Source organism: Neofelis nebulosa, chromosome 9 (assembly GCF_028018385.1).
Source record: "Neofelis nebulosa isolate mNeoNeb1 chromosome 9, mNeoNeb1.pri, whole genome shotgun sequence".
NCBI classification, from domain to species: domain Eukaryota; kingdom Metazoa; phylum Chordata; class Mammalia; order Carnivora; family Felidae; genus Neofelis; species Neofelis nebulosa.
The window spans coordinates 79,293,737-79,318,154 of NC_080790.1; the positions used below are offsets into that span (position 1 = coordinate 79,293,737).

Below are 24,418 nucleotides of genomic sequence, written 5' to 3' on the forward strand. Positions count from 1 at the left end.
AAGGTAGGCACCAGAGCACAGATATCACAATCAAATTCTTAATCGTGCACAGCACAATGGCCAACACATGGTAAATGTTAAATAACATGAAATAATGCCCCTCATGAGAAGCCTCCTCAGACCTCGGTGGTACCTGAGGCAGAATTAGTGCCTCCTCCTTCCATACTGCTCCCCACCATGCCTCTACCTCTATTTCAGCACCTCTGTATTCTACCCCCCTCCCTGTTTCCATTCGTGTTTCCCCCATGCAGTTTTGTGTTTCAAAGACAGAGACCTATCTTCCTCTTCTTCATAATCTTCAGGGCCAAGTATGATGCCTGGGACATGGAAGGAGTCAGTAAGTGTGTTGGGGGGAAGAAAACATGCTGGATTTAGTAATGTTGTTAAAAAAGAGAGAGAGAGAATTGTCTGAAGTGATGTGTTGTTAGTTCCTCAGTCAAGCCCCAGAAAACTCACATTTGTTTGAGAGATGCTCACAAATCACTCTTAGACTCACACCTAAGATCCACTTCAAGGTCACCCTGGTAGTTGGCAGGACACATCTTCTTCCTGTGCTTGAAAATTAAAATTTTATTTGTGCATTTCTAATATCCTGCAGTGGGTGTGATAAACAAAAGAAAGCACTACATGGGTTTCAGGGTCAGACAGACCTAAGCCTGCATTTCCTCATCTGCAAAACCAGTGTTACTATTTATTACCTTTTGGGTCTCTTGAGGATTAATGAGTAATGGATATGCAAGTGCCTCACACTCAGGGGGCCCTGGCTGGGTGGCAGTTTTCATTTTCAACAGGCGCCTCAGGATCACTGATTGTAGTTTCATGATCTCATCTGTGAGTTCTAGAGTTTGTCTGGGCCAGGAAATGTGAAAATTCACAGGGCAGTTGGGGAATCACTTAGGATGTTATGACTTAAAAACTGGTAAACAAGGGGAAAAGAATTGTTTATTCCGCAATTCCTCTATGAACGGTACCACTGAACAGCCAAATAAGTTACATTTTATTTAAGAATATGTCAGCTAATCGCTGAAGAAGAAATGATAGAATGTCACCAATTTGCAACTCGTAATGAAAGCATATGTCCAGGCAATAATCATCAATGGTTGCTAACATCACACAAAGAAATATTCTTGCGAAAAAAATTGAACCCAAATTTGACCATATCTCTGAGTGCAACTACCAGTTTACAGAAAACATCGTCAAGTTGGAATTGGCAAAAAATTCATACTATAGCAAACTCGGGAGTACAATTATGTTTTTTCCACAATGAGGAAGAAGAGAAATGCATGAAAAACTTTAAAAAGTACCAATCAGCAATCAGAACATGTGGGCCTTATTTGGATCCTTATTTTTAAAGTAATTTTTTAAAAAAGACAACCATTGTGGAGCCTGAGGGGCTCAGTCTGTTAAGTGTCCAACTTCGGCTCAGGTCATGATCTCACAGTTCATGGGTTCGAACCCCGTGTCGGGCTCTGTGCTGACAGCTCAGAGCCTGGAGCATGCTTCAGATTCTGTGTCTCCCTCTCTCTCTGCCCTTCCCCTGTTCACACTCTGTCTCCCTCTCTCTCTATCTCTCAGCAATAAATAAACATTTTTTTTAATTTTTAAAAGAATGATTAAAAAAAAGACAATGCTTATGATGTTTATAAACAATTGGGAAAAAATGATCTTATGACCTATCTTAAGCAAACATTTTCCTTTAATGATACACATTTTTCCCTGTCCTACCCTTCAGGGGCCCAAACCAGGAGTACATATAACCCACTTACCATTTACCTAAATATCTAAAAAAAAAAAAAAAAAAAAAAAAGAAATTCTCTTAGCTGAGGTAATCACCTCCTCCTACAAAAACAAAACAAAACAAACAAAAAACAAAAGCCACTTCCCAAACCCAGAACCTTGGACAAGATCATGTAAGCAGACAGTTCATTTAGGGAGTGATTCCAAGGAAGAGAAGTGGAAGTCTCAGAAAAAAAAACAAGGGAGGAAGGGAAATCCAGTGCAAGTGTACATTATCAAACCGATCACCACTCTGGGCAACTGACTTGATCCTTCCAGGGCTTCTCCAAAGAGCCATGGAGAGAACCACTGAATTATCTTCCTGAGGAATAGAAGATCGAACCAGGGAATATTTACCCCTGGTTCCTGGGTTCTGTTAGTCAAGGGTTGTCCAAGGCAGGGTTACCTCTCTAGCACTTCTGGGTTTGCATATTTGTCAGAATGGCATGAGCATCCTACCATATGTTCTCTGGGGGAAATAGGGAAGCCCCAGGAAAGAAGGTGAGCAATCCACGGTGTAGCTGAGGCAAGGTGCTGCTGGGTGACCCTGCACGCAGCTGGTTTCCATAGCAACAGCTGGACTGAAAAACGGTCAAGAAGGGTGTGAGGTAGAGGGCTAGATATGACTGTGACAGGGATCAGGGTAGTACACTGTTGAATCAAACATGCCCTGTCCTCCCATCTTAAAAAAATCACTTTCACAATGACCAGGAGACCAGATTCATATAGAGTTCTTAGACCCCTTTGAGTTCAGCCTCAGAACATGGTGGCATGGGGAGATTTGATCTCTGGTCCACCATCCATGGTCTGCCTCCTTCTCTGCCTGCCCTGTGTCCACCCCATGTCACAAGGGGCCTTTCACACATGTGTGTGAACACCCTGTCCATACTTCTGGCCTCTACTCACTCCTCCCTCCAAACAGCTGCTCCTTGGCCACCTGTAGCTCTAGAGGAGTGCACACTGATGCCCTTTGAAGGAAAACAGACCTGGGAAGAGGCCTGGGCAGGCTCTAGAACCAGTCTAGAGCTTCCTGAGCCCACAGTTTGGGCGTCTTGGGCACCCAGAGCATAGTCTAGAGCACGGAGCAGGGTTGTAAGGGGGCATGTTCCATTGGTCTCATGGGCTGTGGATGAAGGAGAGTCAGAGTAGAGTCCTTTAAAGCATGGAGTCCCAGGCAGGGGCCCCTCCTACTCAGGCCAAAAGGTAATGCCAGTTTTTTACCACCCATTAATTTTACACCATCAGGTTCTGGGGTCAGACCGAACTTTGTCAATCCTGGCTCAGGCTATAAGCAACATTAGGGAAATTATGCACCTGTTTGGTTTCTTCACTTGTAAAAGGGAAGAAAGGGAGAGGCTATTCTGAGGGTTAACGGAGCGGTATTACATGAGCACCTACTCTGTTTCTGGCATATAGTAGCCTTCCATAGCAGGCAGGTAGATGTGCTGCCTCCATACAACGACATCTGGGGCCAGGAGTTGTGCAGTTGATGAGGGCTGAGGGAAAGGGACACAGGCTGGAGGCAATGAACTTTTTCTCCTGGAATTTTCCTGGAAATGTACAAAAAAGAATAATTTGATAGATTTTCTTCAGAGTCCCAAAACTTTTTTTCAATTTTTTTTATTGAGAGAGAGAGAGAGAGAGAGTGAGACAGAGCATGAGCAGGGGAGGGGCAGAGAGAGAAGGAGACACAGAATTCAAAGCAGGCTCCAGGCTCCGAGCTGTCAGCACACAGCCCAATGCAGGGCTCGACCCCATAAACCGTGAGATCGTGACCTGAACGGAAGTTGGACGCTTAACTGACTGAGCCACCCAGGCACTCCAGAGTCCCAAAACTTTTTTAAGACTTGCTCTAGAACCCACTAGACTGTAAGCTCCTTGAGGACAGAGATGTGTATCCTTCTCTGTAAAACCCTAGCTCTCCATATTGTCTCACACATAGTAAGTGCTCAATAAAAAAGCATTGGATGGATGATTTCAAATTGGGATTATTGTTTTTAGTGGAAGACATTTATTTCCCATATTGGCTCTAAAATTTCCATAGACATCTCAAACTGGAATCGTTCTCTTTATCAAACCCACTTCTTCCCCTAGTTCCCTACCTCAGTGTGTAGGACCACCAACACCCCAGACTATCATTCTCATTACCTCCCTCCTCATCACCTCCTATACCTGATCAATGACCATGTACCAGTGAGTCTGTCTATATGGGAAGTTTTTTAATTTATCTGATTCACTGCCACAAACCTAGATCAGGCAACTATTCTCTCTCCGCTGAGATACTGCAGCATTTATCTGCTCATTTAACATCAACTTATGTTCCCTGAATATGTCCTCCCCAATGCAGCTGCAGTGGCCATTACACATCTGACCATATCCTTGATGGACTCAGGGTAAAAGCCCAAGCTCCTTAACACAACCTGCAGGATCCTCTGATATCCATCATCTGCCCTGCTGGACCATAAGATCCTTGAGAGAAGTCTTCGTCTTATATTTCTTTGTATCTCCTGTGATCGGCCAGAAATTCACTAACTGTTACATAAATGGGTAAAGTATTTAAAAATCAAAACTATTTTTGATCTATTGGAAAAGTACAAAATTTAAATCATAGCCTTAAATTATCAAATATCAGAGATGAACCAAGACCTTTGAGCCAACAATTGACCCTGAGTAAACTCATGGTGGATTGACCTTGATAAGCAGGAACTACATCCATCCTTTGGTGCAGTGTTCTGGGCTCCTTGCACTGACCTTCATTTGGATATGGAATTAATTTAGTCTTAGAGTGAGTCACTGGGCTCTTTCTAGAAACCACCATCTTTCTCTGAAGTGGTCTCTGGAGTGGTCTCTACTTAAGCCATCTGACTGCTCAAGAGAGCCTGTGTTTGTCCAAGAGAAACTGTACTCAGGGATTCATCTTCCACTTGGAGGGCTTTGATCAAGGATGATGGAACTGCCCAGTCTTTGTGTTCTTCACACCAGCCCTGTGCTCATACCAGCTTTCTTTTTTCATCAGTCATAGGGGCACCTTCCAATGTTTGCTGAAGGGAGAGTATTCATGGTCTGATTTCTAGCACCAGGATCATGCCATCAACAGGTTTTACCTATTTTTTTTAACCTGGATAAGCTGCTTGACATCTCTGAGTCTCAATTTAGCCATCTTTAAATGGGGATAAAAATTGTAAATATCTGATAAAGTTATTTTGAGGATTAAAGGAGATGAAGTGTGTTTTGAGTGTAACATTACATTGTAAAGGTTTTATGGATGTCAAAGATTGTTAGTTTTTCATGTTTTGTTTTGAAATGGGATTTGGGGGAGCTACTAAAACGTGAAAAATTATAAGATAAAAAAAGTAAATGAGAAAAAACAGGGTCAAGAGGAACATCACATCGTTCCAGGGAATCATGAGGATTTTAGCTTTCTTATATCAAATACCAACTTCACCAATCATTCATTCATTTGCTAGATCAGCATATAAGTTTGAGCAGCTCTTTGGCATGGGAGCATACACAAAGTGAAAGACCTTGCTTGTGCTTCAGGCTGGGAAGAAGAGTCCAAAAATACCCAACTAAAACACAGTGTAGCTGCAACTATGGGAGAAATGGAAGAGAGTGTGTGTGCCAGGGCTTGCCTGGGGAAATAGTCCTCACACACAACAACGTGGGTTTGCAGCTGCTTCCTCATCCTGATGTGATCTGTGTTGTGTTCATGTTTCAGCAACAACCTTGAAGCTGAATGTAACAAAGCAAGAAGATGGCTAAGATTAGCACCCAATACTCCCACCCTACTGTAAGAACCAGGGACAGAGATCTGGACCACGTTGAAAACGGCCTCAGCAGGTGAGATGGGCTTTCCATTTCACACTCATTTTAGAGAGGTGGAAAATGAAGCTCAAAAAGTTATGTGACTTCTAAAAGGTAACAAAATGAAGATTCAAATTCAGCAAATTAAATTTTACTGTAAAACTTCTCCAAACTTCTCCAAACATTTTCCTATGTACATATTAAACATTTGTTGGACTCTGCACCAGACATTGTCCTGGGCACTAGGAATGTGGTACAAATCAGATGCCCTGTCCCTTGCTTCCAGGGCAAGGTCAGGATTCATGCTGTGCTCATGGGCCTGCAGAGAGTGGGCTGTGCCTTGCCAGCGAAGCCATCAGCCCCATCAACCACATGCAAGCAGCCATAAGGAAATCTGGACCTGAGTTCTACTTCTAGCCCTGTTTGTAGCTTTAGTAGATTGGGGAAAACACACTTAATTTCTCTGTGCCTCAGTTTCTTCAACTGCAAAATGGAGCAGCATCTTTTCCAAGCTCCTAGCATAACAGTGAGGAAATGGGAAGGTACCTATTTGGTGCAAATAGACTTATATTTTTAGGTTTCTTAAACTCTCAACAAGTTGGTTGAGTCGAACTATAAGAAACCTTATTTCCAATATTTACATTATTGTTGTTATATATGATACACACACATATGACATACACACACACACATGCACACACACACACACACACACACACACTGAAAACTTCTCTCTCCCATGAAATCTGCAGAATATCATATGGTCACAAACTGCAATGACAGTCTCTCAGTGCTCATATCCCCAATACTAGGTCCTCATCCACCATTTCTCCTCAGTCAATTATATATATCATACCCTCTCTCAGATGCACATTTGGTTTTTTCTCTGTCTAGATTCTTAGTACCAGAACCTTAGTTAACTGCTCATGAATGATGGACAACCATTTCCAAAGAGATTTGAGTTCCTATTATCATAAACCTATGCAGACCCAGGACCCTACATTCTGGGATTCAGGCAAAGGGAGGAATATCTCAAAGCATCCCAACAGATATTTATTGCTGCCAACCATTTTAACATGGTACTGGAGCCCCAGGAATCTTGCTATGACTTAGGGCCATCAGAAATTCTCACCCTGCTCAAATTTCTCCCTCCTAACTGGCCTACTGTCAATACCAGGGTCCTGCCACTGGGGACTTATTCTTTTAGGTTGAGCCATTGCCCTTAATCTAGAAGAAAATAAGAACACTCTTAAGACACATAACTGCTTTAACACTTTGGTATGCATTAATAGCTTCTTTTTCACATCTGAGCTAATAAACCTTTGGGGGTGGGGTGTTCAAAGAAGATTGGGGTGGAAGGGAGAAAAGGTCCACAACAATAAAGTCAAGCTCCCTGGGCAGCACTGGGCTCCTGGGATCTTGGGCCCAATGTGAGAAGGACAGAGGCTGTTAGGATCAGGAAAAATTTGAAGTAAAATGGAACTTTCCCCCATTGCTCCCTTTTGCCTTGAGTGGGACATAATCAGAGCATATCATGGAACTTACAGACTCCCTAGGGCCAAGAAGGCAACAACAGGGGCTTAAGAGAAGACACTCAAGATACTGAGATACTCAAGAGAAGGTGGGCCCAGTTGGTGGGCTGGGGCTCCTGCCCAGAATGCCCTCTCAACCAGACAACCACTGTGGTCCAGCTCTGCCTGACTTGTCTTGCCTCTACCTCAGCCAGTGGCCTATTAGCCAAGCTTGATGTGTGGGCTGTCCAAGAGGGCTCACCAGGTCTCCTGGAAGATGTGTGGGCTGTCCAAGAGGGCTCACCAGGTCTCCTGGAAGATGACCCTTTGCAGAAGAAACTGTTAGCTCATTAAGCCACACAGATACCTGCTGATGAGCCTCTGCTTCCAAGGGACTCTCTGTGGGCTCACAGTGGGTTTGTGTACACACAGAAGATTAGTCAGCCACACAGTGGGGGGTTCTGAATTGATTCCCTGCAACAATACTATTTGCCATATTCATGGATGGGAATATGCCCTTCCTTCTCCCTCCTATCCCCTATCCCCTGACCAGCGTGATGACTAACAGGCTCAGGGTCAGACTGGCTGGGTTTGAACATTGGCTCTGCAACTGACCAGCTCCGAAAAATTGTGCAGCTGTTCCAAACCAGTTTCCTCATCTGTAAAATGTATTAGTACTGACTGCAGAGGGCTATAGTGAGGTTAAAACAGGTGAAAGCTCCCAGCACAGTCCCTGCTGTGAGAAAGTACTCAGTCAGTGCTCACTGTCAGCCTTGGAAATGATTCTCCCTCCTGTGGTCCTTTCCTGGTATTCCAGGCTGGAAGACTTCTCCTGCTCTGACCTTACATAGCTCCAGCTGTCCTGACATCTGGATCTAGCCATTTCCTGCCTGTGACCAAGTCATGCTTTCTCAGCTTGACCACTAGTCCAGTCTCACTGAGCCTGCCCTGGGGACTTGCCCAACCACTGATGTGGTAAAAGCTTGTTGACAGATTAATACAGAATCCCATGGAGACACTGTGGAGATGTCAAAAGGAGAGAGAGAAAGAATGCTCCCTTCATAAGACAGATGTTTGCTTTATCTTATGGAAGCAGGAGTGGGTTAACAAATGGAAATTTGCAGAATGGTTTCCTTGGTGCTACCAAGGATTGAGCATGTGTGTTCAGGCTGAAGGTGAAACAGCGTTCGGCCAGAGGCTGAGTCCAGGCCCCTCCTCTGCTTCCCAGGTCAGCCCAGCATCTGTCTATACACAGACTAGTTTTCCCTATAAGATTTACTTGAACAAGGGACTCTGGCAAATACACATAAGATTTTAAAGTTTCAAATCACTATTTTAGGGGAGAAAATGGTGCTTGAACAAACTGTAGATCTTGGCTTTAAAATTCAAATCCATTTAGAAAGCTTATAGGAGAAAAAATTGAGGTTTAAAAAATGTTTATTTATTAATTTTGCAAGAGAGAGAGAGAGAGAGAGAGAGATCATGTGCACAAGCAGGGAAGGGGCAGAGAGAGGGGGACAATGAGACAGTCCCAAGCAGGCTCTGAACCGTCAGCACAGAGGGTGACACAGGGCTCAAATTCACAAATTGTAAGATCATGACCTGAGCCAAAATCAAGAGTCAGATGCTTAACCAACTCAGCCATCTAGGCTCCCTTGGAAGAAATAATTGCTAATGTGTGTCCTTAAATATTAATCATTCGGGAAGCCTGGGTGGCTCAGTAGGTTAAGTGTCCGACTTTGGCTCAGGTCATGATCTCACAGTACATAGGTTCAAGCCCCACATAGGGCCCTGTACTGACAGCTCAGAGCCTGGAACCTGCTTTGGATCCTGTGTCTCCCTCCCCCTTTTTTCCCTCCCCCACTCATGTTCTGTCTCTGTCTCTGTATCTCTCAAAAAAAAAAAAAACCAAAAAATTAATCATTCTTTATCCTCAATGATATCAATGAAGCTGTTCTGGGAACCTGCATGTCACTGTGACCCTTTGCTGAATGCCCCCAGCAGGGAGGAGATATCATGTCCCCATCCCCTAAGACATCCCTGTCTCCAAATTGGAAAGCCCTGTCCCCATCCCTTTCACTAAATTGGAAAGCCAGGTTTCTGTTTCTCCTTTTAAACTATTGGGATCATTTTCCTAGTGACAAGCCATAAGGAAGGATGGAAACATTTCATTTGAACAAAGAAGTCAAGTTTATACCCTGGAAATACCAGAAATAGAAATGTCTTGATTTTTTCCTTTCTATTAAATCTATTTAGTTGACTTGATTATTTAAGAGCTGTCTGGCATATTTGAAAAGATAATGCAGTAGGGAAAGATTTCAGAATCTGCTACAGAGAATTGCAGCTAGAACCGAGGGCACCTCAAATCTCAGATCAATCTCCTAGTGTAGCTATTTTAGTCGAGCTTTGGGGCATAGGGGTTTGTGTCCTACAGAAGAGAAGCCTTCTTCATGCTGCTCTCTGAGCAGAGCCCAAAGCAATTATCACCAAAGAAAACCATTTCCGCCTGCTTCCCTAGGACTAAAGACAAAAATGCACTCAATTCAGTTCCCTGGTTACATGTGGCCAATGACAGTGCATGTCGGTCATTCACGGTCCTCAGGGCTTGAGAAGAGGAAAAGAAAAACAAGGTATCACATTCTCCACCCTTGTTCTCCAAGGTTTGTCTTCGCTTATGTCCCCAAAGTCACTGAAGGAAGACACCAGGTGCTCCACAAAGTACAAAGCTAATGACAAGCTGCAGTTCTGATGAGAACCCTGTCTTCTCCCAGTGATAAGGGAGACCTTTACCTCATGGACATGAATTCTCCTTTATAAGAAAACTTAGAAGATGAGCATCATAAGTTGAAAACTACCTTGTGTTTCAAAACAGTCGTATCATTGTGTTGTGCTGGTTGCTCTTATTCTTGCTGATTACCAACTTCACGGAGCTCCTTCCTGAAAAGGTATCATCACTACAGTCAGTCAGTCAGCAGCTTCAGGGGTGTCCTGGCCTGACCTGATTGTTTGTTTACAGATGAGTCCCTGTCAAGTCCTTGCCCCAGGCCTCTCCTCAAGCTCCTGGCAGGACAGCTCCTGACTCTCAGTCTCTCTTGCCTCTGTATTTCTCTGGGCGGTTCTGGATCCTCATTTTTTGCATTGGTGGCTCCCTTTTTTCAGTAACTGTGTGTCCACGGGGACTCAAAATGTCACCTCAAACTTTGGTTCTCTTCTCTTTCCATCTCTTCTTCCATCTGCTTGGTAAAATCAGTTTCTCTGAGGAATAACTAATCAGGTTTACTATTTAAATAGCCCCAGGCAAGAGGATGTGGAGAAACGGGAACCCTCTTGCACTGTTGGTGGGAATGCAAACTGGTGCAGCTGCTCTGGAAAACAGTGTGGAGGTTCCTCAAAAAATTAAAAATAGACCTACCCTATGACCCAGCAGTAGCACTGCTAGGAATTTACCCAAGGGATACAGGAGTACTGATGCATAGGGGCACTTGTACCCCAATGTTTATAGCAGCACTCTCAACAATAGCCAAATTATGGAAAGAGCCTAAATGTCCATCAACTGATGAATGGATAAAGAAATTGTGGCTTATATACACAATGGAGTACTAAATGGCAATGAGAAAGAATGAAATATGGCCTTTTGTAGCAACGTGGATGGAACTGGAGAGTGTTATGCTAAGTGAAATAAGCCATACAGAGAAAGACAGATACCATATGTTTTCACTCTTATGTGGATCCTGAGAAACTTAACAGAAACCCATGGGGGAGGGGAAGGAAAAAAAAAGAGGTTAGAGTGGGAGAGAGAGCCAAAGCATAAGAGAGTCTTAAAAACTGAGAACAAACTGAAGGTTGATGGGGGGTGGGAGGGAGGGTAGGGTAGGTGATGGGCATTGAAGAGAGCATCTTTTGGGATGAGCACTGGGTGTTGTATGGAAACTAATTTGGCAATAAATTTCATATAATAAAAAAAATAAAATAAAATAAATAGCCCCAGGCATTTAACAAGGGTAGAGACTCTGGAGCTAGAAGACATCATAGAATTTTAAGCATCAAAAAACAAGTGGGGACTCCAAGTCAGGAAACTACAGATGCTGGCAAGGATGTGGAGAAACAGGAAACCTCTGGCACTGTTGGTGAGAATGTGAACTGGTGCAGCCGCTCTGGAAAACAGTGTGGATGTTCCTCAAAAAATTAAAAATAGATCTACCCTATGACCCAACAATAGCACTGGTAGGAATTTACCCAAGGGACACAGGAGTGCTGATGCATAGGGGCACTTATACCCCAATGTTTATAGCAGCACTTTCAACAATAGCCAAATTACGGTAAGAGCCTAAATGTCCATCAACTGGCATGGATAACAAAGAGGTGGTTTATATGTACAATGGAATACTACCTGGCAATGAGAAAGAATGAAATCTGGCCATTTGCAGCAACGTGGATGAAACTGGAAGGTATTATCCTGAGTGAAATATGTCAGTCAGAGAAGGACAGATATCATATGTTTTCACTCCTATGTAGATCTTGAGAAACTTAACAGAAGACCATGGAGGACTGGAAGGGGAAAAAATAGTTACAAACAGAGCAGAAAGGAGGCAAACCACAAGAGACTCTTCAATACAGAGAACTGGGAGTAGATGTGGGGCAGAGGCACAGGGAAAATGGGTGCTGGGCATTGAGGAGGGCACTTTTTGGGATGAGCACTGGGTGTTGTATATAAACCAATTTGATAACAACGTATATTAAAAAAATTTTTTTTCATAAAATAAAATAGACTCACACAAAAAATAACAAAAAAACAAGTGGAGAGATGCAGCAAGAAGAAAAGGCCCTTTAGGTGCTTTGAATTGACTTCACAGAAAACTTTCCCTATTCTTCACAACTAAATGTGCCTTTCTGGATTTGGCTGTTGGAACAATACTTAAGTTGATTAAAAAAAAAAAATCACCAATTTTTCCTTAGTTCCTTTTTGAAGACTAGGGAACTTTAGGGAGGGTAAGTGACCAGCCCACAGAACACCTAGCTAAGAGGTGTTAAGGTAGGGATTTGAATCCAGGGCTCCCGGCTCCCCATTCTGCCTCCTGCCCTTCGAGTGGGTGTCCTAGATCCTAGCCCTCACATAGGAGCCCTCACTGCTGCCAGTAGCAGGCCTGCTTTGGAATCCAGGGTCAGGTTTTGCCCTCCTCACATCCTCACCAGCTCTGATGTCACTGATTCCTTTGCTGCTAATGCAAAAATAAATCTATTCTCAGGATGTGCCCTCACGTAATTAACAGAAAGCAGACTAGGCAGAAATGCTAGGCTGACTTCTTGGTGCCCAGAGCTCCCTGAGGATCTGCTGGTAGGGACAGAACACCTTCACCCTTGGGATTGCCTCCAGATCTCCCAAGCACACCTGCTCAGCTGTGGCCTGCTGCCCCCCTAACCTCACCATGTGCCAGCTGCCAGGATCCAGGGACTTGAGATATGGACTCACTTCTGTCACTGCTCCCTACACCAGTAACTGACCTGGGTGCCTTGGAATGCACATTCCACCTTCGTCGTATACAGATTATTAGAAGGGCAAGGGGATCAGTGCTTTCTGGAACGACGTTCAAATCTGAGCTTTGCCACTTGGCAGGGCCTCTGACAGGGTGTCTCATACATATCAGGACGAAATGTGAGTGGTCTTTTAAAGGTGTAGAGGGAGAATTCAATTAGATGGTTTGAAAATAAAGAGCCACCCCCACATAGTGTAGCCAGGTGGATCAGAGCCATGTCTCTAGCAGCATGCCACAGGGCTCAGTCCTCAGCCATGTCCTATTAAGCTTTTTCTTTAATCAGTGCTGTATATGAAAATATAGACAGCAGCTTCATGGAGTGGATTAGAGTAGGCTTTGACATGGGATGGAATGCCATTCAAATCAGCTTTGCCACTTGGCCATATGATCTTGGGGAAGTCACTTAAGTTCTCTGAACCTCGGTTTTCTCTCTTATAGGGTGATTATGTGAATTAGTTGATAAGATCTATGTCTGACATACAGTAAGCAGTCAATAAAGGGCATATAGTTTGTGTATTGCGTGTGAAAGTGATGGAGTTTGGGAGAAAAGGCCAGTATGGTGCCACTGCATATCATGGGTCCCAAAATATCAGGTGACTCAGATCAATGGAAAGATCCAATACTTACTTCCCACAGATCAATTGTATATGCACAAGATAGGGCCTTCTGGCTTAGCAGCAGCCCGTGTTACAGGACTACCGGCTTTGGCTGATGGTAGTTGATAATGGGGACACTAAAAGCACATGAACTCACAAACTTACAAAGATGTCTGGCGTGGGGTCCAGTAACAGCAGTGTTCTCAGTGTCCTTGCCCAGTTGGGCAGGAATGCGGGAACCTGCTCACAGGAGCGTGACCATGATGGGGAAGAGCCTTGAACCTGGGGAGACATGGCTGGGTGAGCTGGGGGTTCTAGCCTGGAAAAACAGATGTGGCACAGTGTGACAGCTGCCCCATCATTGGAGGTGGTCATGTGGAAGATGAAGTGGCCTGACTGTGTGGTTCCAGCAGAAAAAAGGTAGCCTCGGTCTGCGGAAACTGAGGGAGGGAAGAACCTTCTACAAAGATGGCCCAGATGGGGCATGGGACAGTAGTGAGCACCCTGCTGCTAGAGACGGCAGGGATGTTGTACAAAGAGGAGTCGGCAGATCAGTGGCTGGGATTCAGGACTCTCCCTTCTAATCAGTCACCAGGGAGAGATAGAGCCTTTTCCTGACATTAATTATTGCTTACTTCCTCAACTGTGTTGCCACCTTGTTAAGAAGGCTGATTAGGTTGGAATAGGTCACGTGATGGAATTAATTTGTCCTGCTTGGGCTCTTCAAGACTCCAAATGAAGTGCAAATCCCTAGGGGCCAACGCCTGGCTGGCTTTTAATCAGGCTGATCAAACTTCAGCCCTCGGAGCTTTTAAAAGACAGGGAATGAAAGAAAAATATGCCCAAACACACTGGTCTTATTCCACGCAGTTAAACAAACCCCAAGCTTCTGCTGATGTGAATGGTGCTCATCTTGAGTCATGGGCACGTGTCCTCTGTGTACTCATGCTTTTCATCCTGAATTGCACAGGTGAGTCTCTGGCCCAATTACCTCTGCACTGCAGGGGACAGAGGTTAGGCTTTGACAAAAGGGCACAGTGGGACTGAATTTTCACATGAAAGCACTGAACAAATGCACTTGGGGAATTAGGCCAATTCCGTATGATATGCCAGGATGCTCCTCTTAACCAAATACCGAATGGATTCCTAGGAAAGCTGCCGAGCAAGCACACAAATAACTGCCCAGGTGGTGTGGCTGTGGTGTCCACACAGTCCAGCCTTAGCAGATAGGATTTCAGTATGCAGAGATGTGTTTGAAACTGAATTCTTGTTCTGGAATCATTGTGTAGAAACAGCTGCTGTGGGTGTGGATGCTGGGCACTGGGACCCGCCTCCCCCTCCCCTGCCAGTGCTCTGATGAGGACCGGGTGCTGCCGGCCTGCCCCCTTCTCCCAGTCCATGGGCAGTGGCTAGGCAAACTACCTTCCCTGGTCAGCCTGGCTGTAAAGGAAAGGCCATGATTTTTTTGTTTTTTGTTTGTTTGTTTGCTTTGTTTTTGTCGTTGTTGTTTGTCATTTCTTCTTTTTTAAAAATTAATTAATTTATTTTTTAATCTACATCCAAGTTAATTAGCATATAATGCAACAATAAGGAAAAGCCATATTCATCCTAAAAGCCAGGATCTGTGAGATCCTGCTGGAGCACAGACTGACAGAGTGAAGACTGGGGTCCGCAGCTTTCCTCATTAAGCAGGGCATCTGGCCATCTCATCCCTGAGTGTGTCCAGGAGGCGATGAGCTTGAAATCAATTTAGCCTGCTGCATATTTGATTTCCTAGGGTCCACTCGCCTTGCGAGGAGACTTCATCAGAACTGCAGCAGGAGATCGCCATGGAGACCAGACGACTGGCTGAATCCAGGCGAAACTCCTACACCAGCCAGGGGCCCTCCAGGTAACCCACCAGGCTCAGCACTCACCTTGGGAAGGGGGAGACTGAGGCAGGAGGAAGGGAGATGAATGTTAGGAAGAAACCGGTGGGGTGGGGGGAGGGGGTGGTGGAGGGGTGGAGGCAGCGTTGAAGATTTGGAGAAGAAAGGGGCAGGAGAAAAGCTGTCAGAAATCTATCACCGAGTAATTTCCTCTCAGGTCAAGTGTTCTGAGCTCAGAAAAATCTAAGAAAAACTGCTGTTATCTGAAATTGCTTTCATATAAAGTGATATTGAGGCACTTGCTCAATTCTGGAAGAATTTAGAAAAAGCCAACCAGGAAGGGTTCCAAAAAGAATTGAGAAAAAAGACCAGCCAGCCGCAGGAGACCGCTGGTGGACTTCAGTGGCGTGCAGGGGGTACCAGTGGCACCGTCCGAAATAGCCTCTGGCAGGTCCTCACAGGTGTGTGTCCAGACTTCGTAGCATGCATCTTGCAAAAGGATGGGGAAGATTATCCAGCCTCCGAGCTGATGACATCTGCACTTGAGCGTCAAGAGCTGTGCCACCTTAAAGAAGTCATTTCACCTTTCCAGGTCTCATCTGGAAACACATCAAACAGTGGGAGGGCTGCTCGGGAGCCAAGCACTGACTCCCGACAAGTGCTCAACAAATGCGGAGCTCATTGTTTCCTTCCACTAAATTTGTTTTTCTACCAATGCCAGAGTTTTATATAATCACGTGTTCTACAGTTTTGGCTAAGATTATTGCAAAAGTTAATTTGTCTATTTATTCTTCATATTTTTCACTGGGGAGGAATGTTTCTTTCACCAGCCCCTTGTAGCTGGGCATTTACATGATTTCCAGTGTTTTTGTCTTACCAATTCAATGTGGTCTTAAGGCTCATTGATTGCAAGGAAGAAGACACCTTCAAACCAGTTCAAATCGAAAGACCTGGGGTAGGGCCGAGGCAGGAGGCTGGTGCAAGCTCAGACAGACCGTCCGGTGGAAAGGGAACCAAATGGGGCTCATGAGACGGGAGCAGGGGAGGCACCTGCCCTCTCCCTTTCATTTTCTCCTGGAGTGTCATGATCGTTGTGATTTTTTTTTCCTGCATGTCTCCTCTGTTTCAGGCTTTCTCTGTTCACACATCAGTAGGCACAGGCTGGAAATGGCCTTTGCTATACAATCTTGTGTTGAAACACCCAACCCCATCCTGGAGTGGCTTTTAATTCAGAGGCTTGGGTGACTCTCTGTGGGTCACTTGTTCATTCCTGAGCCTGTTGGCTGAGCTGGAGAAGGGGGTATGATCTTGGTTCCAGCCCCTCAGCACAGGGAGGATGGGGGGTGGGAAGAGTGTCCAGAACAGAGAGGCTGGGCTAGGCAGGCACCTCAACATATGTCTGCAGCAGCTGTAAACATCTTTGAGCGTGGAATGTTTTCTTGCTTTAACTTACTCTTCTTAGGCAAAGCTCCGAAGTGTGTTATTAGGGTGAAGGCATATGACAACTCATGATGTTGTTCTAGGTTGCTCAGAACTGATTTTGTTGGGAACAGTGGCATGCACTGTAGGTGCCAAGTCAGGGAAACCAGATGCCAAGAAAGAGGGTTCAGGCTGTCTTCCCATTCCCCTCTGGAGGAGACAGGGAAGGCAGGAGGCAGGGCTGAAGGAAGCCTTCTTACGGAAAGCTGGAGCTAAGACAGGCTCTGGAGACATAGGCTAGCTGGTCTCAGGCACTTGAGGGCCTAGCAGGGTCTGGTTCCAGGAGAAGGGTCAGGGAAAGCTGCAAGGAAACTTGTGCACAAGACTGGGAGGAAACAAGAATTTGTATAGCAAACAATGAGACAAGGGTTAGGAAAAGAATCTAAGTTGTATCTGGGTGCCTGTTCCCTTAAACCTTATTCTAAATTTTATCACCATTTGCAAATTGTATTTTTTCTATTCCGGTGCCTACCAGTCATAAAGAGCTCTACAAAGGCAATGTAAGCAGAAAAGCTGCTAATTCCCCATTTGAAGGATCATGTCTTTGGCAGAGTCCTCGTGTTAAAAGGACAAAGCCATAATGAAGACAATGTCCCTTATCTGGAAAGCTGGGTCCCAGACTGCAGGTGGTATAGGACCAGGGAATAAGGCCCTGACAGAGTGGAGGTGCACATCTAAGCCTAGGATCCTGCCAGTCATCTCTGCTTCTGCCCCAGCCCTGGAAAAGAAAGCTTTCCATCTCCTTCCTCCCTGAACTAGCTGCCTGCCCATGTCCTTCCAGGTTGTCTCGCCTGATCATCTCACTGCGAGCATGGGCCACCGGGCACTTACACCACGAGGACCAGAGACCTGACTCCTTCCTGGAGCGTTTCCGTGGAGATGAGCTCAAGGAGGTATCCAGCCAAGAAAGCAATGCCCAGTCAAATGTGGGCAGCCAGGAGCCACCAGACAGAGGGAGAAGGTAAGGAACCAAGAGGATGGGCCACTGGCACCAGGTGAAGCATTGGTTTGCTCCTGCAGCTTAGAGCCACTGTGTGGGTGGCCTGGAGCACCAGCCTCATGACCTGTACCTTGAAGAAGGTGTCTGTTGTGGAGGAATACTGCATGCTCTAACAGTGGCTGCCCCGAGTCAAAGAAGGATTGCAGGAGAGGAAATCCTTTAACCAGAATCTCCACCCTCATTTGACCCTGCACAGAGTACCCACCAGTGCCCCCTAGAATTGGTGCTCTCAGAAACACATCTGGGGATGCTAGTCTCACTTGATCTCTCTCCATCAAAGGGCCCTCATCCCAGATTGCACTGTGACCCACTTTACTAAAAGCCAGGGGCTTTAATACCATAGCTTTGAGATTACCTAAATGGTACCCACAATTTTACATGTAATCTTCTGGGAGGGAGGTCTGAAGGTTGGTCAGAATTTTCAAGAGGAGCCATCATACCCCAGATCAGGATAAGAACCATGGGGTTGGGGAGTGTAGGTGGGGGTAGAATGGGGGATGGGGAGAATGTTTACTTTTCGGTAGGAGAGAGGTCTGCAGAACAAGGGCTCTGAGCATCTTCTTGCATGGCCCACTGCCTGATTGGGGGCTGTGGCTGGTGCTGTCTGGTGTAGACATAGTGAAAGAAATCTGCAGGTGCTGACTTATATCCCCCAATCCCACACCCTACACTCAGAGCTGCTGCCTCCCCTCCTCTCTTGTTCTTGGGAAGTCTCCCCAGCCTGTGACCAGTAGGGAGACCACTGGGCCACCACAGGTTGAATTGAGTGTGGCTAGTAGCAGAATGTCTCTTCAGGACCCTCTGGGCTGTTGGAGGGAAGGAGAGGTAAGACATGGAGGGGGAGGTTGACCGCCTCTGAGCTTCTCAAATAGGAAGCCTCTTGCTCAGAATCTGCTTTCTGAAAAAGGGGGCTGAATTCTGTAGATAATGCCAAGATTTATAAGATGTAAAGGTGAAAACAAGCCTGGTTATTGCAGACCAAATGGTCCCTATATAATTGTTGGAAAAAATCCTGTGTGTTTTTTTGTTGAATGAGAAAAAGGGCTCAGGTGTGAGTCTCTCAAATGGGCATCCAAGGGCCCCTAGGGAGTGAAGGTCATGAGGCCTCAGAGGAAGCAAAATGGATCTTCCTGGTACTTCCATTTTGCTTCCATGTTTGTATATACGTGTTATAGGTTTATTATAGATTATGCAGTAGATTGCAAAATGTGCAAGCATATTTAAGATAAAATATGAGAGTTCAAGGAAATTTCTTGCTAGCAACCACTCTAGGGGAGCTACGTTTAGTCTCCCTGCTGGGAAAGGTGTGATAATTGGCTGGCTCACGTTTTCACCTGGGCTTAGACCACAAACCCTTGGGGTTTCTGGGCTTGGGGAAGGACCACCTAGGGCCTGGGTGCTGGTGGGAATGGGGATGTGTGCAGGGCCATCGCAGGTTCCCAGGGCCAGGCATCCTAGACTGAGAGACAGCTCCATGACTGCAAGGCCAGCATGCTGTTCACTGCTGAGCCATAAAGAAAGGATGGATGGCAGATAAGGGAGAAGAGAAGATGGGGGAGGAGGATGTGGGGAGAGAGGTTTGCTACTGAGCCAGCCAGAGTGGTTCAGTTCCTTGTGGACAAGCAAAGACTTCTTTTGTTAACTTGATCAAATTATCCTATCTACAACCTTAGCCTAATGAAGATGAACATAAGCCTCTTTGTCCATTTCCCAATGTGACCAGATGAGCAAAGAGCTGGGCTAGGATCCCAACAGGGCCAGGTCCCGACTGTACCACAGATGCCTGGTCACTTGCCTGAGGGTTCAGAGTGGGCAGGCTCATGCAGGCTAGTGGCGGATCAATCAGAGAGGCTTCCTGGGGGAGGAAGACTTTGGATTTTCCAGGCAAATCCCATTGGCAAAGCAAAGTGTATGCAGAGACAGGTCTTGGTTATTCTAATGGTTTGGCCTTATGACATCCCAGACACAGAGATGTGGTAAACACAGGCCAATGCATCTTTCCTAACTTCATAGGAATTGGGAAATTGCTTGGCAGGGGAGGGGGGTGGGTCTGGTGATCAGAACCAATCCCAAAACAAATAGAGCCACGTAATGGATGGTGAGAGGGAGACTTGAGCAGTGGTGAGCAGAAGTACCAGGATGGCATTTGGCTGGATGTTCATCATCACAGAAGAGAAGAGGTGCTCTGAGAGTCAGGCAAGAGGATCACAGGCCACTGGCCTTGGTCCTGGAGGTCTTCTATGAGGTGTCTGCAAGTGACAGCAGACAGGCAAGCCACCCACCAGCTCTGTGAGGCCATGCTGGCTTCCTTAAACTAGCTGTGTCAAAAACGTCTATTGGCAATTGAGCACTCTGAGATAATAGCTTTTCCTACAGAACGCCACAAAGGACCGTGTGATTCAGCTTTAAATAAACGTGTAGCTGGGTGCAAAACCAGCCTCCACTTTCTAGCAGATTCTCACATAAATCTGGGGTGGCAAACCCTGAAGTTTTAAGATTAATGTGGGGACAAGGGCCAAGAGCAGGATAGATGCAGAACTGGGACAGTTCTGCTCATGGTCTGTTTTTTGCCCTGCAAGCCAGAAGTAGCTGCTGTGATTGGGTTTTTGAGGGAGCGCCCCTTTTGAGAGCCCCTGCCTGCGCAGATGAGGGGGGCAAGTTGCTGCTGCTGCTGCCAAATGTGTCCATTCTGCTGCTGAAGGTGCTCGACTCGCTCCACCTGAGTGCACCCAGTGGGCAGGAACCACATAGGGTTCATGTCTGCATCCCTCAGAGCTCCTGGCACACTGTTAAACTGAATGAAATGGGGTGGAACTTGAGGCAAGGATTCTGGGTGGGATGTGCATAGTTAACTCTCATTTATTCAGAAGCCTCAGTTGAGCCAAATGTTCATCTTCTCTTCCCCCTAGAGCTAACCAGTCAAAAAATGTTTGTCCTGACAATAACAACACCCCAGGTCCTGAGAGGTGTGTGAAAAGGCCCGGGGACAGGGTGTGGGGAGGTGCCAGCCTAACCACCTGGGGCGAATGGTCCCCAGTAGTTGGAACTGAGTTCAGATTCCCATGCCGCGTTCTCTTTACTTTCCAGCAGTGGCTGGCCGCTGGCCAGAAACAACACCAACATGTGCAACAATTCAGAGGAGTGAGTACCTCTGCTCCCCAGCAGAGCCCCCTCACCCTCCCTGGTCCCACTGGCCACCTACCTCCCCATAGATGTCCCAGCTCCGCCTCCCTGCTGAAATCCTTTCGCTTCCCACACTTCTAGAACACCACTAGATCATTCTAGAATCTTGTTCCTTTCTCTGAAATTCCATCCGCATGGACAAATGGGGAAGGGACCTGGTCTGTATGACTTCTTTGAGCAACCCTCATTTTTCTCATCTATAATGCATACATGGTTTAAGCTTTGACATCCTCTATTGCTTGTGTATTTGAAGGTGCAAACTCAGAGTTCCTTTACAGAGCAGTGGATATTCTCCTTCATGATGAGAATGCATTTTCCATTCGACAACCCCAAGCTCCAGGGTGCCAGTGAAATGCCCTTGTCATAAGGCCAATTCAGGCCAATTTGGAGGGAGTAATTAGGACAATGGGAAGAGGGGATTTAAATACTGTATTTCCAGAGAATAGCCTCTTGAAATGGTGACCCTGCTGTAATTACTTTTTATCACCAGACGCTGAGCTGGCAGATCAGTTTGATGTGTGATTCTGGCAAGTGCCACTCAAGAGCCCAGGGAGGAAGTGTTGCATGTGTGTGATCATACACGTGTGGGTGTGCACCATTCGCCAGACTTCTTTATGGAATACCCCGGGGGCAGGCACAGGAGGGAGTCTCAGTTGGAACTTAGGGGAAAAAAACCATCAATATCAGCAAGAAATCCAAATTACCTGCCTTCCAACTGAGGAGAAATGTGCCAAGGCTTTTTCCTATTTCCTTTTGTTCCTTGGATAGAAGTTTTTCCCATTTCCCTCCATTAAACTTAGTTGCATTTTGTCTGCAGAAATGTGGATATCAAATCCAGAGACCCAAATGCCAGCAATCAAGATAAATGAAATTATTTAATTTGCAAAATAGTAGCTATTGTGATATGTGCTTGATCTAAAGCCAAACTTGATATTAAATACCCTTGAAACCCCCATGTTGAGTCCCACAGTCAGAGACAGGCTCAGGGCACTGGAAACCACGGACAGAGGTCCTGTAGGTCTCTAGGCTCCTCTGTTCTGGGGCTGGAATGTGGGCGAGGATGGGGGCGGATGGTGTTGGTTGCATCAGGCTCTTATAAATCTTTTCAGATGGGTTCAAATCATGGGTCCACACTACAGGCCAAGGACCGAAGGAAAAAATTGTGGACTGTCTCACAATGTGACAATCTGGGCACAGAGTTACAGAAACAATTCTGATGGACACCCTTCCCCATTTTTCCACCATGTTTCTGGCATTTTAACTTAGTCCCATGGGTCCTTGAATAATTTTTCTGTCTCCCAGAGCAAACTGCTCCCAGCCCAACAGGCATCGTTTGCAGCTCTGTATAGGTCTTTCGGGGCAGTGCTGGGTGGATTGGGGGATGCAGTTGGATGGTGGTGAGTCTTTCATGGGCCCACAGCAGGTTGGTAACCTCCCCCAGCCCGTCCACAAATTGTGGCCTGATGTAATTAAACTCACAGCTGGTCTGAGCATGCCTGATAACCTTGTGGGCAGCGCCCTCTGCTGGTGCCTTGACATTAAGACTTCAGTGGCAGAAAACCTTTCAAAGGACACTTCATTATAGATTCAAGAAGAAAGAGGATGAGTGACTGTCCTTAATCTTCTCATTTAGCAAGTTTAATATTTTTTTATTTTTATTCAGTTTATTCATGTACTAACTGTCAAAAACTTGGAAAACACAGAAAAGCACCAATGAGCATACACCCTCAAAAAATATACTTCATTTTAACAGTAGAATCAAATTATCAGAGATAACCCCTCTTAACATGTTGGGAAATATCCCTCCAAGGTTTTCCATATATATTGAGTATATATATGTATATAGACAGAACATATTATATATGGAAATATATAATATATACTGGTATATATTATAATTATTATATGTTGTATATAATAATTATTTTATTATTACAGCTACACATAATTACATATATATGATATGTTTATATATTACACATAAATTACATATATATTTTTAAGTGCCTTTGTATCCCAATTCATCCATGAAGAGCTTTGCGACCATGGGCAAGTTACCTGACCTCTCTGCATCAGTTTCCTGACTTGTAAAGTAGGGTTTGTATTAATGTTTTACTTATAAGATCGAAGGAAGACTAAATGTACTAATACATGTACAGTGCTTAGAATAGTGCCTGGTTACATAGTAAGTGCCCAATAAATACTGACTAGTGATGCGAGCAGAGCAATTTCACCGCCACATCCCTAAAGATGTCTACGCCCTAATCCCTGGAACCTGTGGAGGGGAGGTTGAGGTGGGGAGGTTGTCCTGGATTAACAGGTGGGCCCAATGTAATCACATGCATTCTTAAAAGCAGGAAGGGGAGGTGGGGAGAAGAGTGGGTCTGAGAGATGAGTCGGAAGGAGAAAGGAGGAATTTTTATTGTAAGAAGGACCCCATAATTGCTGGCTTTGAAAAAGGAGAAAGGGGGACGCAAGGCAAGGAATACAGCAGCCTCTCAAAGCTAGGAATAGCCCTCCATTTTCCACAGCAAGAAAACAAGGACTTTGATTCTACAGCTTCAGGGCACTTAATTCTGCCCACAACCCAAGTGAGCAGGAAACAGATTCTCCCCAGAGTCCCTAGAAAGAAACACAGGCTGCCGCCAACACCTTGATTTTTATCCAGTTAGACTTATACCAACCAGACTTCCGATCTACGGAACTGTATGATAACACATTCGGGTTGTCTTCAGCCACCACATTTGTTGTAATTTGTTAGGGCAGCAATAGAAAACTAATAACACAGCTTTTGATACCATGAGTGGGGTGCTGCTGTAACAAACAAAGGGGAAGTGGCTTCGGAGCAGACTCTAAAAAATTTTTGAGGAGCATAATTTTATTTATTTTATTTTTTATTTTTTAATGTTTATTTTTTTTTTTGAGAGAGAGAGAGAGAGAGAGAAAGCAAACTGGGCAGGGGCAGAGAGACAGGGGGAAAGACTCTGAAGCAGGCTCCAGGCTCTGAGCTGTCAGCACAGAGCCTGATGTGGGGCTCGAACTCATGAACCGTGAGATCAGGACCTGAGCTGAAAGTCGGACACTCAACCGACTGAGCTACCCAGGCGCCCCAAGGAGCATAATTTTAAAAAGGAAAGCCTAGATAGCTTTGAACAGATTGGTAGTAGAAATATGGATGTTAAAGACTCTGCTGGTAAGGGCTCAGAAGGAAATAAGGAGTATCACAGAGAAAACCTGTTTCGCTGAAGCACCTTGTGCTTGAATGGTTGTAAACTGACTACTAGTAGAACCCTGGGCTTCCAGGATGCTGCTGGTAAGCACTTGCACATAAGTGAGGAGCAGGCTATTGGAAATTGGAGAAAGGGGAATCTAGGTTTACAGTGGCAGAAAGCTCAGTGCAATTACATCCTGCAGGCAGGGGGATAGCAGATCGGATAGGCAATGAGCTTGAATATTTAGCTGAGGATATTTTCAACCAAAGGTGTTGAAGGTGCAGCCTGGTGTCTTCTTGCTGCTTACAGTAAAACCCAAGAGGAGAGGGAGATATTGAGGGAAGAACTTTAAACAGAAAGGAAGCAGGACTTCATGATTTTGGAAATTCTCAGCCTACTCAAATGGAAAAGACACTAAATTTTGAAAACTGTCAGGAAAGCGTGCTTTGGGAAAA

The 24,418-nt window shown here is 45.4% G+C and overlaps 1 protein-coding gene across 4 annotated transcripts in view; it reads left to right on the forward strand.

Annotated features, from left to right (window-relative positions):
• Positions 1–24,418, forward strand: part of CNGA3 (cyclic nucleotide gated channel subunit alpha 3) — a 74,313-nt gene that overhangs the window by 37,478 nt on the left and 12,417 nt on the right. For 3 of the 4 annotated variants that reach the window (XM_058684348.1, XM_058684347.1, XM_058684346.1), the window contains exons 2-5: positions 5,495–5,616; positions 14,999–15,112; positions 17,350–17,529; positions 20,656–20,709. In XM_058684348.1, coding sequence (XP_058540331.1) covers positions 5,531–5,616; positions 14,999–15,112; positions 17,350–17,529; positions 20,656–20,709 — 434 coding nt within the window. In that variant the 5' untranslated portion in view covers positions 5,495–5,530. The remainder of the gene's footprint in view (positions 1–5,494; positions 5,617–14,998; positions 15,113–17,349; positions 17,530–20,655; positions 20,710–24,418) is intronic. The other variant, XM_058684349.1, reaches the window with a different exon arrangement.